General features: G+C 47.3%; 2 protein-coding genes across 2 annotated transcripts in view; both read left to right on the forward strand.

Moving 5' to 3' along the window:
- LOC134949452 (flotillin-1-like) overlaps nucleotides 1-15,545 on the forward strand; it is a 65,398-nt gene that overhangs the window by 4,605 nt on the left and 45,248 nt on the right. The gene's annotated exons all lie outside the window — the stretch shown is intronic.
- Nucleotides 1-15,545, forward strand: part of LOC134948033 (flotillin-1-like) — a 34,452-nt gene that overhangs the window by 4,317 nt on the left and 14,590 nt on the right. The window contains exons 8-11 of the mRNA XM_063935792.1: nucleotides 52-233; nucleotides 3,758-3,803; nucleotides 3,936-4,073; nucleotides 12,946-13,110. Of these exons, the coding sequence (XP_063791862.1) occupies nucleotides 52-233; nucleotides 3,758-3,803; nucleotides 3,936-4,073; nucleotides 12,946-13,110 (531 nt within the window). The remainder of the gene's footprint in view (nucleotides 1-51; nucleotides 234-3,757; nucleotides 3,804-3,935; nucleotides 4,074-12,945; nucleotides 13,111-15,545) is intronic.

The following is a 15,545-nucleotide window of genomic DNA, read 5'->3' on the forward strand; positions in this document are numbered from 1 at the left end:
CTAATCCACCGCAGGAGGCAGTCAGTTGACCTATGGTTTCCTGATTTTTAGGTAGCTAAGACAAAGCAAAAGATTGAGGAGCAGAAGGTCCAAGTTCAAGTGGTGGAGAGGGGCCAGCAGGTCATGCTACAGGAGCAAGAAATTAGCCGTAGGGAGAAGGAAATGGAGGCCAGAATCAAGAAGCCAGCAGAAGCAGAGCGCTACCGACTGGAGAAGCTTGCTGAGGCGGAGAGGTTTGCTATGTAGTCCTTACCCCATCCCTTTCTCATTTTCTGTTTTTATGAAATCTGTGTTTCTCAAGATATTAAAGAGAGCACCATTACATATAGTTAACATAGATAAAGTATAAACAGGTTAAAAAAAAAAAAAAAATAGCAGGTATAAGATCTGATTATAGAAGACATAAGGAGGTACCAGAGAACTAATAGATAATAAACAGTAATAATCATACTGACTGTGATCACAAAACATAAGAAATAAACAACTACAGTGTAAGATAATGATAGAAGAGGAGGGGGAAAAGGCAGTAGAGGTTTGAATAGAAGTATGGGGGGGGATGGATAGTGTACATGGGGAAATGAGAAGGGAAGAAAGTGGAAAGAGGGCGAGTCTCTGCCTTAGGTGAGAGGGGGTGATTGTCAACTGATGAGGAACCTATAGGGTCAATCAAGGGAATTTTACTAAAGAAGATAGGAGGGGTTATGGTTGGGCTGAAGGAGATGAAAGGGCTGGTTGTGGGGGTAGAGAACTATCTCCAAAGGGGGAGGTATGTAATGGGAGTTATAATCCTCTGATTCCTTAAATCTCAACCAGTCATACCATATTGCATTAAAATCAGAATTTTGAAAGAAATTATGCGGTCAGTTCCTCTATTGTCATGTAGAGATCGATCCTCTTAAACCACTGAGAGATGGAGGGAGATGTGGATCTCCAAAGGCAGGGGATGACCACTCTGGCTGTGTTCATAAGGTGTCTGATCAGTAACTTTTGTGTAGGGAAAGGATAAATTGTCTTAATTGGCGATATTACCAGAAGGATTGTGAGGGAAGATCAAGAGAGCATTCAACATCCATAAATGAACAGACACCATTAGAATCTACCTGTTTGCTTAGAAGGAGTACACCATCAGGGACAAAGATGAGAGATGCTTTGGGGAATCCCCGGTTGTAGTCACTGTTGGACACTCTGGGTGTGAGTGGGGACATGTCAGGGACAAATTGAGAGAGATGATTGAGTTTCTTCCAACATTAAGCGTAGGGTCAATTGTGGGATGTCTGAGCCTAGGGATCTTAAGTAACCATGGCAACATGTGGGAAGACACACTAGCAGATAGTTCCTCAATAAGGGACTATTGTTTAAGGGAAGGTAAATGAGACACCTAAACCACTAGTGCCAAATGTACTGAGTGGTTATAACTGAGGAAGTGTGGTAGCTGGAGACCTCCTTCATATCAATGCCTTAAGAGGATCTCCTGGCAAAGCCTCGCTCTCCTATTGCCCCAAGCAAATCTCTCAACCATCCCCTGTACTTCTCAGAAAAACAGTGATAGGGGAAGAAATAGGATGTGCACGAAAGAGATGTAAAACCTTTGGAAGGAAATTCATTTTGAAAGTGTTATGTTTCCCCAGTCAGGACAGGCCTAATGATGACCCCTTGTGAAAATTGGATTTGAATTTGGCCAACAATAGCAGAAAATTAAGTTGAAACAAGTTAGCAATCTTTCATCAGGGTGACCCCAAGATAATGAAATGAAAGGGTGCCAAGACTCTCAATTAGGAGCACTGTCGTGGAAACATTTAAGTCTACAGACTTCATTTAATTAATTTTGAGATCTTAAAGGTGACTCTCTGAAACTCTGCCAGAAGATCTGGGAGTGAGATCAAAGGATTAGAGAATGAGGCTAGTAGATCATCAGTGAAAGGGGATAGTTTGTGATCTATCACCCCAATTCGAACCCCTGTGATGTCAGTGTTTGCTCTAATTGCTCTCACCAAAGCTTCTATACACAGGACAAAACGTAGGGGGAAAGGGGGCACCCCTGTCCAGTACCTTCGAATAGCAAAAGTTTCAGAGAGGGCACCACTGACTATGACCCTGACTAAGGGAGAACTGTAAGAAGAGAATCTGTGGAAACAATGAGGAACCAGGCCCATATGCTCGAGGACACCAAACACAATACCAGCAATGGGAGTGTCGGCAGTTGGAATGCTGACACCAGAATCCCAACACTGGTCAGAGGACCGACATAGATCAAAATCCTAGTGCCTCAATCCCAACTGTTGGCATCCCGATCATAAGTGTGCTGGGCTGGGTTAGGGTCAGGCTGCGGGGGAGGGTGGGGAAGGGTTATGGTTAAACACCCAGGGAGGGTTAGGGTTATGCTGCGGGGGAGGGATGGTTATGGTTCGGCTGTGGGTAGGGAGGGTTAGGGTTAGGCACCACCGGGAAGCGTTAAGCATTAAGGTCAGGATGCGTGGGGGGGTTAGGGTTAGGGGGGTAGTAGGTTAGTGTTAGTATACATACCGAAGAGGTGGCGGGATCCTGCATGTAGGGAGGCCGCAGTGGGGTATTCTTACCACCAGCATCCCCAATGCTGGGATCCCGATACCAAACCAAACACGAAATGCAACTCCATTGGATCAAATGCCTTCTCTGCATCTGTAGACAGCAGGACCACCCAGGAGTTCCCCGCCTTTACATGACAGATATGATTAATAATTTTGGTTTTGATTTATTTTGTCCCTCTTCTGTAAACAAATATCACCTGATCCCGATGGACCAAAAATGGATGATGGGTAAATGATTTATGAGCAATTGGGCAAAAGTTTCAAGTCCACGTTTAAAAGGAAGATTGTTCTATAGCCAAGGCAGAAGAGAGCCTGGCTGGGCCCAGGTACTTTTCAGGGGGCATGGCCTAATCACAGGAGGCGTGACCATGCATCCTTAGAAAAAAATACAGAGAAAATTTTAATTTAAGCACCTCCCTGGCCAGAATGCAGTCAGGCACACAACAGCACTGAAGAAATGCTGCAGCTGCTTCTGCAAGGTAAGGAGGGGGGCCTGCACTGGGCCCCTTCACCAGACCCGGACCTGGGTAATTAGTACCCTCTCCCACCTCCCTCAGCGACACTGTCAATAGCTCAAGCAGTGGGTCAGGTCCTTGCACTCCTTAGGAATTTCAGAAATGTGAGCCTCAAGTGATTGAGGAGAAAAGTGTCTTCAGCCGTTACCACATTGCAGGGTTTTAGAAAAAGAGACATATGGGAGGAATGAAAGGTCTTGTAATAACTCATTGGGAATCCATCAGAACCTGGGTTCTTTCCACTAGGGGAAGAAGAGAGCCATCTCCAACTCTTTGATAGTGCCAAGGCACCTCTAGGTATTGAGAAGCCTCTTCGTTATGTCTAGGGTAGTTCATTGATAAAAGGTAACTTGTAACCTCATCTAGGAAGAGCGCACGTCTGAACGGAAAGGGTTTTTCCACAGGTTATGTAAGTTTGTGGGGGGCTCGGCGCCTGCTAGTAGCAGATATTCAGGGGAGGTTCAAAAAGAGGGTGGAATGCCCTGTTAATTGTGGATCTCACAGGCCCTCGACGGAAAGCCAGTGTGCAGAAAGGTCCCCAAGATGGCGCTGGCAGCTGCCGGCTGGGATAAAGGAACCTCTCATTTTCTAATCATCCATGTATCTACATCCTACCACTCTGCCTTACTCCTCTCATCTCTTCTTCCATCATCTAATCTCCTTTATGTCCTGCAGAATGAAGCTCATCACTTCAGCTGAGGCAGAAGCAGAGTCCATCAGGGTTAGTAAACGCCACATCTATGTATCTTGCACTTCTGCAATAAAATGGCCATATTAGAGTGTAAGCCGCAAATAATGAGGCCAGCGAGCTGCGTTCTAGGCGTATTTACACCTGTATTCTCTCTCTCCTCAGGTAAAGGGAGAAGCTGAAGCGTATGCAATTGAAGTCCGAGCTCGTGCTGATGCCAAGCAGATGTATAAAAAGGCGGAGGCCTTCGAGGAGTACAAGGAAGCTTCAATAGTGGACATGTTGCTGCAGAAACTGCCTGAGGTAACTCCTACTGGACTGGATGAACCAGTCTTTGTTTGGTGTTTGTGGGGTTTTCCCTCTAGTGTGATTTATTTCCTCTTCTAGTTTTAGTCACATGAGCACAATTGGCTTTTTAGGTAAAAGTTAAAGTGGGATGTAGCAGAATGAATGTACAAAGGGTCTCTTGCCCCTTTTCATATATACTATATGTGTGGTGGGATGGGCTTACTAGGCCACTCCACAACTGGCTTTTTAGGTGAAAGTTAAAGTGGGATATACCTGAATGAATGTACATAGGGTCTCCAGCGCAATTATTATACTGAATATGTATGATCGGATGGTCATATTACTGTGCCACCCCACTTCACAATGCTTTACAGGCTTTGCTTGTTCTCAGCAATTGATGTTTATTACTGATACCAATTGGTAAGATCACCCACTCACAGGCTTTGAGTGTTATTTGCACACCAATGTGGCGGTCCAGTTTTAGGAGGGGCAATTGTTGCTTGATAGGCACCTGGAACATCTTGGGCAATGTGTAACTGCTGCAGCACTTCTTTGCTGGTTTGTCAGGCAGAATCCTTCCTAACCGCTTACTGAAGATCAGGACTGCTGGGTAACTGGTAGAGCGTTAATGTGGCACGTCTCATTCATGGGAATATTAGCTAAAATAGCTGTCTGATACAAGCCAATACCGTCAGAATGTTCCCCCTTTCATGTATGCTGGGAGAAGTGCCCCTCCACATTATGTTTATGCCCTGCGGTGTGCGTATATAGCAATACATAGGGTCTTTATTTAGAGTGATACATAAACATGATTTACATTTTGTTGGGCAGTGAGTTGCAGTTTTTATTTTTTAATGCACATGCGTAAATTTTCTCAACGCTGTACATGGCCTGCAACTGCGGGGGGCCAGGATCAGGACACGAATGGGCTGGCAGTGATTGCGATGACACAGATGAGGTACAATGAGGGTGTAGCATGGTGCGATCATGCAGGGCCACCAAAAGGTACTGAGGGAGTGTGGCCAAATATGGGGATCATCCTAAAATAGTCCTCCTTAGCAACTGACTCAAATACATTGTGATGTGCAGCACGACGTGTCTGAAAGGCTCGGAGACATAGTCAAGGTCCAAAGCACTGTGTGGAGTGGAAGCATTTACGGATCTGGGCCTTGATAGGTGGAGACAAGATGTCAATAAAACTTTCCCATGTTTCAAACAATTGCTGCATGCATTTTTCCTTTTGGAGAGAGGCTTCCACCTATTCCATGCGAAAAACGATTTGCTCAAAATAAGGGCTTTGTAGGAGAAGCATGAATCCACTGCATTGCAGTGCACATGGTTTTGCCCATCTGCTAACAAAGTTGCTGCTACGATCAGGTCTGAATTGGGCCCTAAGTGATCTATTGCAAATTTCCACACACTACTCCAGTGTTATAAGACTCCGCCGCGGCTCATCTCCCCGGTTTGTCATGGCTGTTACTAGGCAACAGTGACACCGCATCATTCCATCGCACTGCCCAAGTGTCCCGCTGGTTTCTAGGCAACTGGGACACCGGGCAGCTGCTGGGAACTCTGGAGCTGCTGTTACCTAGCAGACAGGATGCTGAAACTACGTGCAGCGCTACAGCTGCATTAAATTATTCATTAGAGGATTTTCCCACTCTGGCTGCTGTGATTGCTGCTCATTCCTGTTTAAAGGCAGTCAGTCCTGCACCACATTGCTGGTTATAGCTTATACATACCTCCGTGTACTGTAAGTTACTGGTCTATACCCGGGAATCCAGAACCCTGGGGACCGTCCTGCTAATACCCTGCCGTGTCTGTGTACTCAGAGACTCCAGTTGTCATTGGAATCCACCTCCTGCCCCTGCTACTTGTTACCAGTGTTGGTTAATAGCCTCTGTCTTTCACAGTTTGTATCTCATCTACTATACCACCTGCAAGCTAATATTACCCGCTTCACTGTGACTACTTATGCAGCCTCCCACAGTATCTCTCCATCTCCTGCTGCTGGCGCTATTTGCTTCAAGCATAGGCCCAGTCTGCCTTACAAACTAACCTAGTAAATGCTGTTCACCTGTCGGCTGTTTATGGCTGCTCAGAAAAACTCTGCTCCATCTTTCTTCAGCCAATTATCTACTGTTCTACTGTCAATTATATAAGTCTCTACTGCCTGGAGGTTTAAGGCCTGGTGTCATCCTAAGTACCGGTGTGTGCATAAAATTCTTAAATTCCATAGTAGGGGCAGCAACTGAGAAATATGAGGGTTAAGGTGGAATCATTTACATAATGAAAACCAAATCCTCCCAGTAGACATGAGCAGTGGGTTCTGAAGAACATGGGAAGGAAGCTCCGGCATGTGTAAGAGTGTCAAGAGATGGGTACCATTTAAAAAACCTTGTTCCAAAGATGTGTCCGTATTGACATGAGAGCTTTGAATCCAATCCCTAAGATGTCGAAGGAGAGCTGCCTGATTGTAATATGCCACGTTTGGGAACTGTGAGTCTTGCATCTTCATGGAGATACGGCCAGGAGTCTGTGTCAAAGGACTTATGAGTGTCCAGACTGAGGAGCATGTGAGAGCAAGAAGAAGGGGAGTCTAGGAAAGATGCCATCACCACTGCTTTAGCCACCGGTATGGCCTTCATGGAATGATGACCCACCACAAAGCAGGTGTACCATAAGCAAAGATGAAAAGATACTCTGAAGATGGGTCGTTATGATTTCAGACAATATTTTAAAGTCTATATTATAAAGACTGTGATAGGGCGATAAGATAGCAAGAGAGCATCCTTCACAGGCTTTGGGATCAGAGTAATGCAAGCCTCACTGATGGATGGAACACAGGGCGCAGTCTATGGATAAAGCTCTAGGAGGGTAGGTGCAGCCTCAGCCTGAAGGATCTTGTAATATTCTCTTGTGAAGCAATCCTGGCCAGGACATTTATGAAAGAGCATAGTAGAAATGGCCTGAAATATTTCCTCATCTGTAATATCGGCCTCCAATAACTCACATTACATAGTGGGAGGTAGAGTCTCATCTAACGTCAAATCCCGAGTGACAGTAAATGGGAAGCAAAGGAGTCAGGGCTGAGTTGATCTCTCTTTCTGTGCTTTTCCACTACTACCTGGATAACACTTGTGTTAATTAAATGTACTTGGTTATTCTCATTTCTCTTTTATGTTTACTAGTTACAAACATCCAGGTAGTCTGGTCAGCGGTATGGGCAGGAGTAGAGTATGGCATGGATCCATAAGAGTCACTCATGGTTGTGCCCTGTGGAGAGAACTTAGGAACTGCCATGTAGGTGTTCGCTAGCGCAGATACACAAACTTAGAGCTATTATGTGGAAGAAGTATGGCAGCTATAATTTGCAAAAAAAAAAATTGCATTGTGGGGGAAAAAACAACCAGGATTATCAATAAGACAGCACTATACAGTTTCCATTATAAAACACAGATTCAACATCCAGCACTGCAATTTGCCTTAAACACCGATCTGACCACATTTGATACAGAGGGTAATAACAGAAAGCAAGAATACAAATTTCTGCTCACCTCTCAATATTGCTGGCTGCTCCCTCATCTGTTGATGCAGAAGACGAGGTCTGCAGACGGTGCAGTCCAGTGGAGAAGAGTGGTGAGCCCCCCGTTATTAAAGTGATAATAACTGGATGTTCACACCAATGATTCGAATTAGAAAAGGTTTACTTTAAGTATTCATAACAAATTTTTATAATGTGCATGCAAGCCAGTCCTTCTTGTATCACTGAATGGGTGAAGCATTCCCAAGAGGGAAACTTAGACATCTCCTAACACATTGTGATATTTTTTCTCTTTAAACTAACTAAGCTAATACATATTCATAATTATTCATAGCACGTCACCCCAATTCCAAGAAATCAAAGGATATCAGTCTTTAAAGGGACCAGTATCAATTGTGATTGTCTATAAGAATTCATAATTTAAATCAGGCTTCCAGTGATTGTTCTGTGACTTTCAGGTTTCCTGGAAATGGTAAGTCAGCTCATCACATATTAAGTTGTCTCTTCTTGGTGCCAAATGTAGTGTTCAAAGTATTGGGTCTTTACAAAATCTGCGTGAGTTAACAATAACAATTCTAGCAGTTGAATAAAATAAAGTTACATTTTAATTAGTTGCAAAAGTAGAACTTCAGTTATAACATTCCATAACAATTGCATCGACTCAAATGTTAAGCTAAAGCTATATATTGTGGCAGTATATAGGTAAATTGCATTATTGACACGTGTTCAAAGTGTGGCTGGAATGATCCGCACACATGGGGAGATAAAGCAGGTATGAGAACACCTAATTGCTGCAGAGAGGGGACAGTCCAGGTAGGACTGTGCAGTCAAGTGAGGCTGCTGCCTGTGTATCCAGTCCAAGTGGAATTTTGTGTGCTACCCTTGTGAGACAGAACCTAGGTGGAAGTGGTGCAGTCAGAGTGAAACAGGCCGGGTGGCCAGGGTGAGACCTGGAGGATACAGGTAGATCCCTAATTCTCTGACACTGTCCTCGTGAAACTGTGGAAGCAAAGACCAGGCCAAAGCCTGTGTTACCCTGCAGGAAGCAGGACTGAGACTGCATGTGAGAAGCCAGGCAACACTAACAGTACCTGTGAGACATAGGACTGTGACTTTTTAATTCAAGGGACCACATGTTTGTAGATTAGCTGCTAAAGGTCAGGGGGTGAAGAAATGAGTCAGTGCCCTGAATGGGGACTAGGCGTTTGTTATTTTCTGTTCACTTCTGTTGTTCCTATATGCTGAAAGTAAATCACAATTCCGTTCCTTTACCTAAAAAGCTCTGTTGGATCTTGTTTGAGCTCCTAAATACTGCACAAATTCACTGAGCTAATTACACCATGTCATCACATTAGGATTTTTTTTTTCTTATTCAAATCATATCTCAAAATACTTATTGTGCCTCCTCGCGTCCTCACTGGCTACACCCAGTGATCACAGATTGGGTTCAGGTCACACGGGTCCTGGCCTATAGGGGATTCTCTCTTACTGTCAATACCCATCTGTTACTGACTCTGGGGATGAGCAGCATAAGTGTTGCTGGTGATATAGAAGTTGAGGATGCCACTTTGGAGACCCACTGCCCATTGTAAGATTAAGACAATCGTCTTGAGGCAATGATGTTTATTTGCTTAAAGTAGCCCTGAAAAGGGCTCTTCCCTGTTGCCAGGGGGGACAGCATACAGGCAGGCACGCAGGCCTCCTTTTATCTCAATCCAACACACAATACCACAGGGAGTAGATCTGCCCTGTTCTCTCTAACCAATCACTGTAAGCGCATGAGTCATGAATGCATGGGGCACATGCACATTTAACATTGTCCCCTATGGACAGTGGGGAGTGTCCAGTATCTGACTGGGGCATGTAGGGCCCACCGGAGGAATACAGTAGAAGTGGCCCATGTTTAGGGGTGTGGCCTGCCACCACATTGGTTTGTCTAACCATTAGAGAGTGCAAGGTCTGGGCCCCTTCATAAATATATACAGTCAATTCAGCTGCTGCATGCATGATAATGTACCAGATTAATAACAGATTAATAACAGCAATGCACTGTAGAAAATACACCATAGTCCAGTATAAGGTAACATATGTATAATGTATAATTCAAGTGCACAGCCTGGAACCTGATTCTTAATACCCCTTTCACATCGCACAAATAACCCGGTATCGACACAGCATATTGCCGTGTTGAAACGTGTCAGTGTGCGATGTGAAAGCTCCTTTTCAGAATTAGCGGGTCGCCTGACCCGGTAATTCAACCCGGTAAAAAAAGAAGGGTTATTACCGGGTTGAATACCGGGTCAGGTGCAGTGTGAATGGGAGCCGTTCCGATGCGACACGGCTCCCATTCACAGCATAGGGAGAGGTGGCGCAGGAGATGAGCTCATCTCCCAGCGCTGCCTCCACCCCTGCTGCTGCTGCGCCCCCCGCTGCTTTGGCAACCAACCCGGTATATTGCCGGGTCGGAAAGCCAGCAAAGGAGCGCAAATGCCGGATCCCACCCGGTAAGGACACGTTTCTCTTACCGGGTGGGATCCGGCATTTGCGATCTGAAAGCAGCATTAGAGGAGGAGGTGTTCCCCAGACAGTAGGGCCCACCGGTGGTTTCCCCTGTACCCCTGTGGGCCAGTCCAAGCCTAGGAGTGTCTACTCCTCTTGGGCCTCAGTCCTCCTGCCGAGTTAGACACTCCCTGGTGCCTCCAAGTCTGTGAGGGGAAAATGGTTCCCTCCAAAATCTCTCTCCAGGAATCTGCCAAGGGACCAAGCCTACCACTTCTAGCCTGAATCTGAGCTCCACAGGTGGGCAGCCCAGATTCCTTGGCAGGGTTTCCTACCCATCAAGTGGAAGCTCTTTGGTGCTCCAGAAAAACACTTGGCTGTCTGGGTGGCTAGCTCTTTGCTCTGTCTTCACAATCAACTCCCAGGGGGAAGGCTATCTGGGAAGGCATTCCGGGTTTTTTTTCTGGTAGGGGGCTGGGGAATCCAGCAGCCAAAGACCACCTGGAAACCAGTAAGTGTATTTTTACTTTGAAAATAAATTTCCCCGTAACTGGCAGTAGTGCCAGTAACATATTTACACAGGGTGCCTAGCGCCTATTGTCTTTTTAAATATGGCGCTGCAGCACAGCGTTTAACCCCTTCATTAAACACATGGAGGGATCGGGGGGAGTTGGCGCGGGACTGGGACCTGGCCACACTTATATATGTCCCTTTATATATTGTCTCTACCCAAATGCCATACATATACCATAGCTTGTAATCATCTGTAATGTTAATTTTTACCTTGATCTCTATTGTTTCTGAAATTGTCAGCTCCTCATTTTTTTTTTTTTTCTTTGGCTTGGCACCAGTTTTCTCTTGGATAGTGTTTTGACCTCAACTAATCAAAATATAAGCTAATATTCCAAGGTCAAACACCTGCTTTTGGTATCATTAATTCAGACTAGATAGCTATGAAAACGTGCATGAGAAATGCATACCTCCAAATGTCCCAAATTTAGCGGGACAGTCCCACTAATTGGACACTGTCCCACCCGCGGCACGCAGTATCCCGTGGGAGGGGAGGGGAAGTTGGGAGAGGCGGTGATCACTGAATACCTATCATGTTCCACATGTAATCAACGCATATACTTAGCATAGGTACTCCAGTCCTTCAGTCCATGTTCATGATTGGACTCTAACATATATATGTAAATAAAACAAACAAAAAAAACATGTGTAAAACCATCTCTGTTTCTTTTTCTTAACAGAAATAGGTGTCCTTCGTGAAATAAAAGGTGGAATACGGTGATTTTTCCTCCACCCCAAATCTTGATAGCTGTGTGTCCCTGGTAGTAGGAACATTCACACCCTGTGACATCCACAAACACAGTAGATGCTTACTTTTGCTTACATGTAAGCCTATATTATGCAGGCACGTAAAGGTTTCTTTTCCCCTCCTATCTTTACTCTCCAGATCTCCACAGCCGTATATAAACGATCAGCATACGTGGGATATTAAAAGCAATATTTTAATAATCCTGTATACTGCCGTAGCTACTTGTATCCAAAATTGTCACTGCCTGGTCACCTCGTCTTCAACGCGTTTCGACGCTAAAAGCGTCTTTTTCAAGGATGGGTGGCAATCATCTAGCTCATGTTTATATACCTGGCCACCGGAAGTCAGTGACCGGAAGTTCCCACTTCCATGAGAATCCATAAAATCCAAATTTTTAAATGTAATTGACTGGCTGTGTATGATACATGAGACATGTTTTATTAATAGACCCGGTCGGCAGCAGTCTCCTGTGTCGGTGGCTGGGAGGTGATTGTGTTGGTTTACCACAGGCAGACAGTGGGAGACCCAGCCCGCTCTGCTTACGTGGCTAAGCATGGTGGTGCTAGGATAACGCTGTGATCAACACTGGTACATTGCCCCTTGCTAACCAGGAGGTGAATGTACATTGGGTGGTGGCCCCGCTCCCACCAGTTCGGTCTGTGGCTAATGAGTCAAAATACTGGCTGGGTGGAGCAGCTGAGCCGCCGGAGAGGGACTGCTCCAATTAAAATAGCAGTGTGTGGGGGCCCCTTATGTGTGGGGGGCCCGGGACAACAGCCCCTATTGCCCCTCCTTTAATCTGGCCCTGAATCTAAAGCAAGGCCATCTTGATGCGCCGCCCACCAGTAGTCCAAAAATGCAATGTTCTGTTTACTTGCAACTCTGAATAAGGCCTGTAGTTTTCATCCTAGGCTGTCACACTGAATTTCTATAACAAATTCACGACCCTAATCTTTTCCACAGTCCCCACAGACACAACCAGGGGTGGATTGACCATAGGGCTCACCAGGAAGATTCGTGTCTGTGGGGCCCATTTTGTGTGTTGTCATGTGATCCCACCCTCCACATGACAGGCTGCCCACCGCACTCTGCACACTACATTATCCCCATTCATTCTGTTATTCTATCTCTGCAGTACAGTAACTCTGCCATCCAGTGATGCTGTCATGGCTACACGATATGTTATACCTCTTGTGTTGCCCATGTCGGGCCACTTCTACAACATTTTACAGGGACACTTTTAGTTCCCAATCCGCCCCTGGTCTGCAGCAAAAAATGCAAGAAAGGCCACAATTGCATACAATCAGGCTATTTGATGAAGGATCCCGCCCTCCTAAACAAACCCCACCCCTTCCTCAGAACACACACCCATAAGGGCTACTTCCATACATTTTCTCTGGTGGTTTCCATCCCAGTCTGCCCCTGGGCACAGCTATGTGTTTGGGCTGCAGGCCCACTAAAACTAATGGGCTAATGGCTGTGTGCCTCCTTCTATCCTAATGGTGACACTGCATTTTCTGTTCCAGGTCGCAGAGGAGATTAGCAAGCCTCTAACCCAGGTGAATAAGATAAAAATGGTGTCCAGCGGTGGGAATACGATTGGAGCCGCCAAGATGACAGGAGAAATTCTGGATATCCTCAGCCGCCTTCCAGACACGCTGGAGAAGCTGACTGGCGTTAACATCAACCAGGTAAGTTGTTGCGCCTATTGTTAGAGTAAAATAACTCTACGTAGAAAACCACTCCCATATTTTGGCAATCATCTACCCCTGTGGTTCTCAAACTCTGTCCTCAGGACCCCACACAGTTCACGTTTTGCAGGTCATCTAACAGGAGCACAGGTGTACTCATTACTCACTGACACAATTTAAAAGGTCCACAGAGGGAGCTAATTATTTCAATCTGTGAGGAGACCTGCAAAACATGCACTTTGTGGGGTCCTGAGGATTGAGTTTGAGAACCTGTGATCTAGAATTCCTTTATTCCTGCCACATGCGCTGAAACAACCTTCTTACAATAATTACATACCTCCCAACATGACCCTCTCCAGGAGGAACAGAATGCTCTGTTTCTGGACTTCACTCTCAACTTATAATTGCCATCACCTGTGCTGAAACACCTTTCTTATCCATTCGCCTGTTCAAAACATGTGCCAGCAATCATATATTAAGAGAAAAGACCAGAAGCAGAGCATTCTGTCCCTCCTGGAGAGGGTCCTGTACGGAGGTATGTAATTAGTTTCCCCAGACTCCTCCACCCATTGCAGATGTCGCCCATAGTTCTGACACAACATGATGATAATCTTCTTCACTCTGCATTTTGCATCTTTATTTGGAATCACAGCACCCCAGAATCAGTCTCCACAATCTACAACAAGCCCCAGCCAATGGGGGTATCAGCTTCCCCGACTTAACTCTTTATAGCTTGGCCAGTACCCTACATATCATAAGTGACTGACTTCATACTACACCTATTTACACAAACACAAGAGTGGATAAGTTTTCCTATTATACAGCACTAGGTGCTTCATCGCGCCCTACGGGCGCTCTTCACACCGTCGCAAGGGGCTACGCCACTTTAACCCTTGCATGCCTATACGGGGTTCAATATTTGTATTATATGGAGTATTACCTGCATTCCTTTGTTAGTGGTTAAATATTGCACAATGAAAGGGCGTGCGATGGTGAAAGAGGCGCAGCCCCTTGCGACGGCGTGAACAGCACCTGCAGGGCACAATGTACAGAATGAGCGGGTGCGGGGGGGACTGCGGATGGGGGAGGGTGTCTGTAGATGCTGCAGGTGGAGGGGGGGCAAATGCGGGGGGGCCCGGATGGGGAAGGGTTGGGAGGTGCTGCGGGTGGGGGAGAGACAGAAGAGTGGGGGCTGTAGATGGGGGAGGGGTCCTGAGGCGCTGCAGGTGGGGGAGGGGCAGGGGTGCCACGGGGGAGGGGCAGGTGCAGGGATGTTGCGGATGGGTGAAGGGTTCCGGAGGTGCTGTGGGATGGGAAGGGGCGGGGGTGGGGTAGAGGGTCTGGAGGCACCGCGGTGGAGGAGAGGCAGGTGCGGGTAGTGCGGCGGACGGGGAAGGGGGTCCGGAGGCGCTGCAGGTGGTGGAGGGGCAGGTGCGGAGGTGCCGTGGGTGGGTGAGGGGGGGATCGCGAATGGAGGAGGGTGTCTGCAGATGCTGTGGGTGGAGGGGGGCAGGTGTGGGGGGAGACATATATGGGGGGTGGATCGTGGAGGGGGTCTGGAGGTGCTGTGGGTGGTGGAGGGGTTGGGGAGTGGGAGCCGCTGGTGGTGTAGGGGGTCTGGAGGCACAGCGTGTGGGGGAGGGGTGGAGTGTCGCATGCGGTGGAGGGAAAGGTGCGGAGGTGTGGTGCATTGGGGAGGGGTCTGGAGGCGCTGCGGGTACTGTACCTGCCAAAAAGGTAGTTGGAGGGTATGCAGTAACAGGGCCAGGACAGGGGTGACGGGGCCAGGACAGGGGTGACGGGGCCAGGACAGGGGTGACGGGGCCAGGACAGGGGTGACGGGGCCAGGACAGCGGTTGACAGGGCAAGGACAGGGGTGACGGGGCCAGGACAGAAATGACAGGGACTGGATAGGGGTGACAGGGCCAGGGTAGGGGCAGCAGGACCAGGATTTGGTTGACAGGGCCAGGATAGGGGTGACAGGGCCAGGATAAGGGTGACAGGGCCAGGATAGGGGTGACAGGGCCAGGATAGGGGTGACAGGGCCAGGATAAGGGTGAAAGGGCCAGGATAAGGGTGACAGGGCAAGGCCAGGGGTGGCAGGGACATGACAGAACACAGGGCACGGGAGAGATTGGTATTAGGGACAAAACAGTGGTGACAGACAGATGTGTCTTACCGGAGTCACTGCTGCTGGCTGCTGCTGTTCCACTCCAACCTGTTTGGATCTACTGCTGGTGGAGACTTGGCATGGTTGACTCTCTCAGGCTGGAGTCCTGCTTCCTCTGCCTGTCCGCATTCCTCCCCCCCACTCCTCAGTCACACACCGCGGACCTCGCGCGGCTGCCGGGCACTGTGGCAAGGGGAGACTGGGAGCAACTGGTTAGCCCCCAGGAGACGCTGCGGCAGGAGGGAGGAGGGGGTCATAGCATTCA

Source organism: Pseudophryne corroboree, chromosome 8 (assembly GCF_028390025.1).
Source record: "Pseudophryne corroboree isolate aPseCor3 chromosome 8, aPseCor3.hap2, whole genome shotgun sequence".
In the NCBI taxonomy this organism is placed as follows: domain Eukaryota; kingdom Metazoa; phylum Chordata; class Amphibia; order Anura; family Myobatrachidae; genus Pseudophryne; species Pseudophryne corroboree.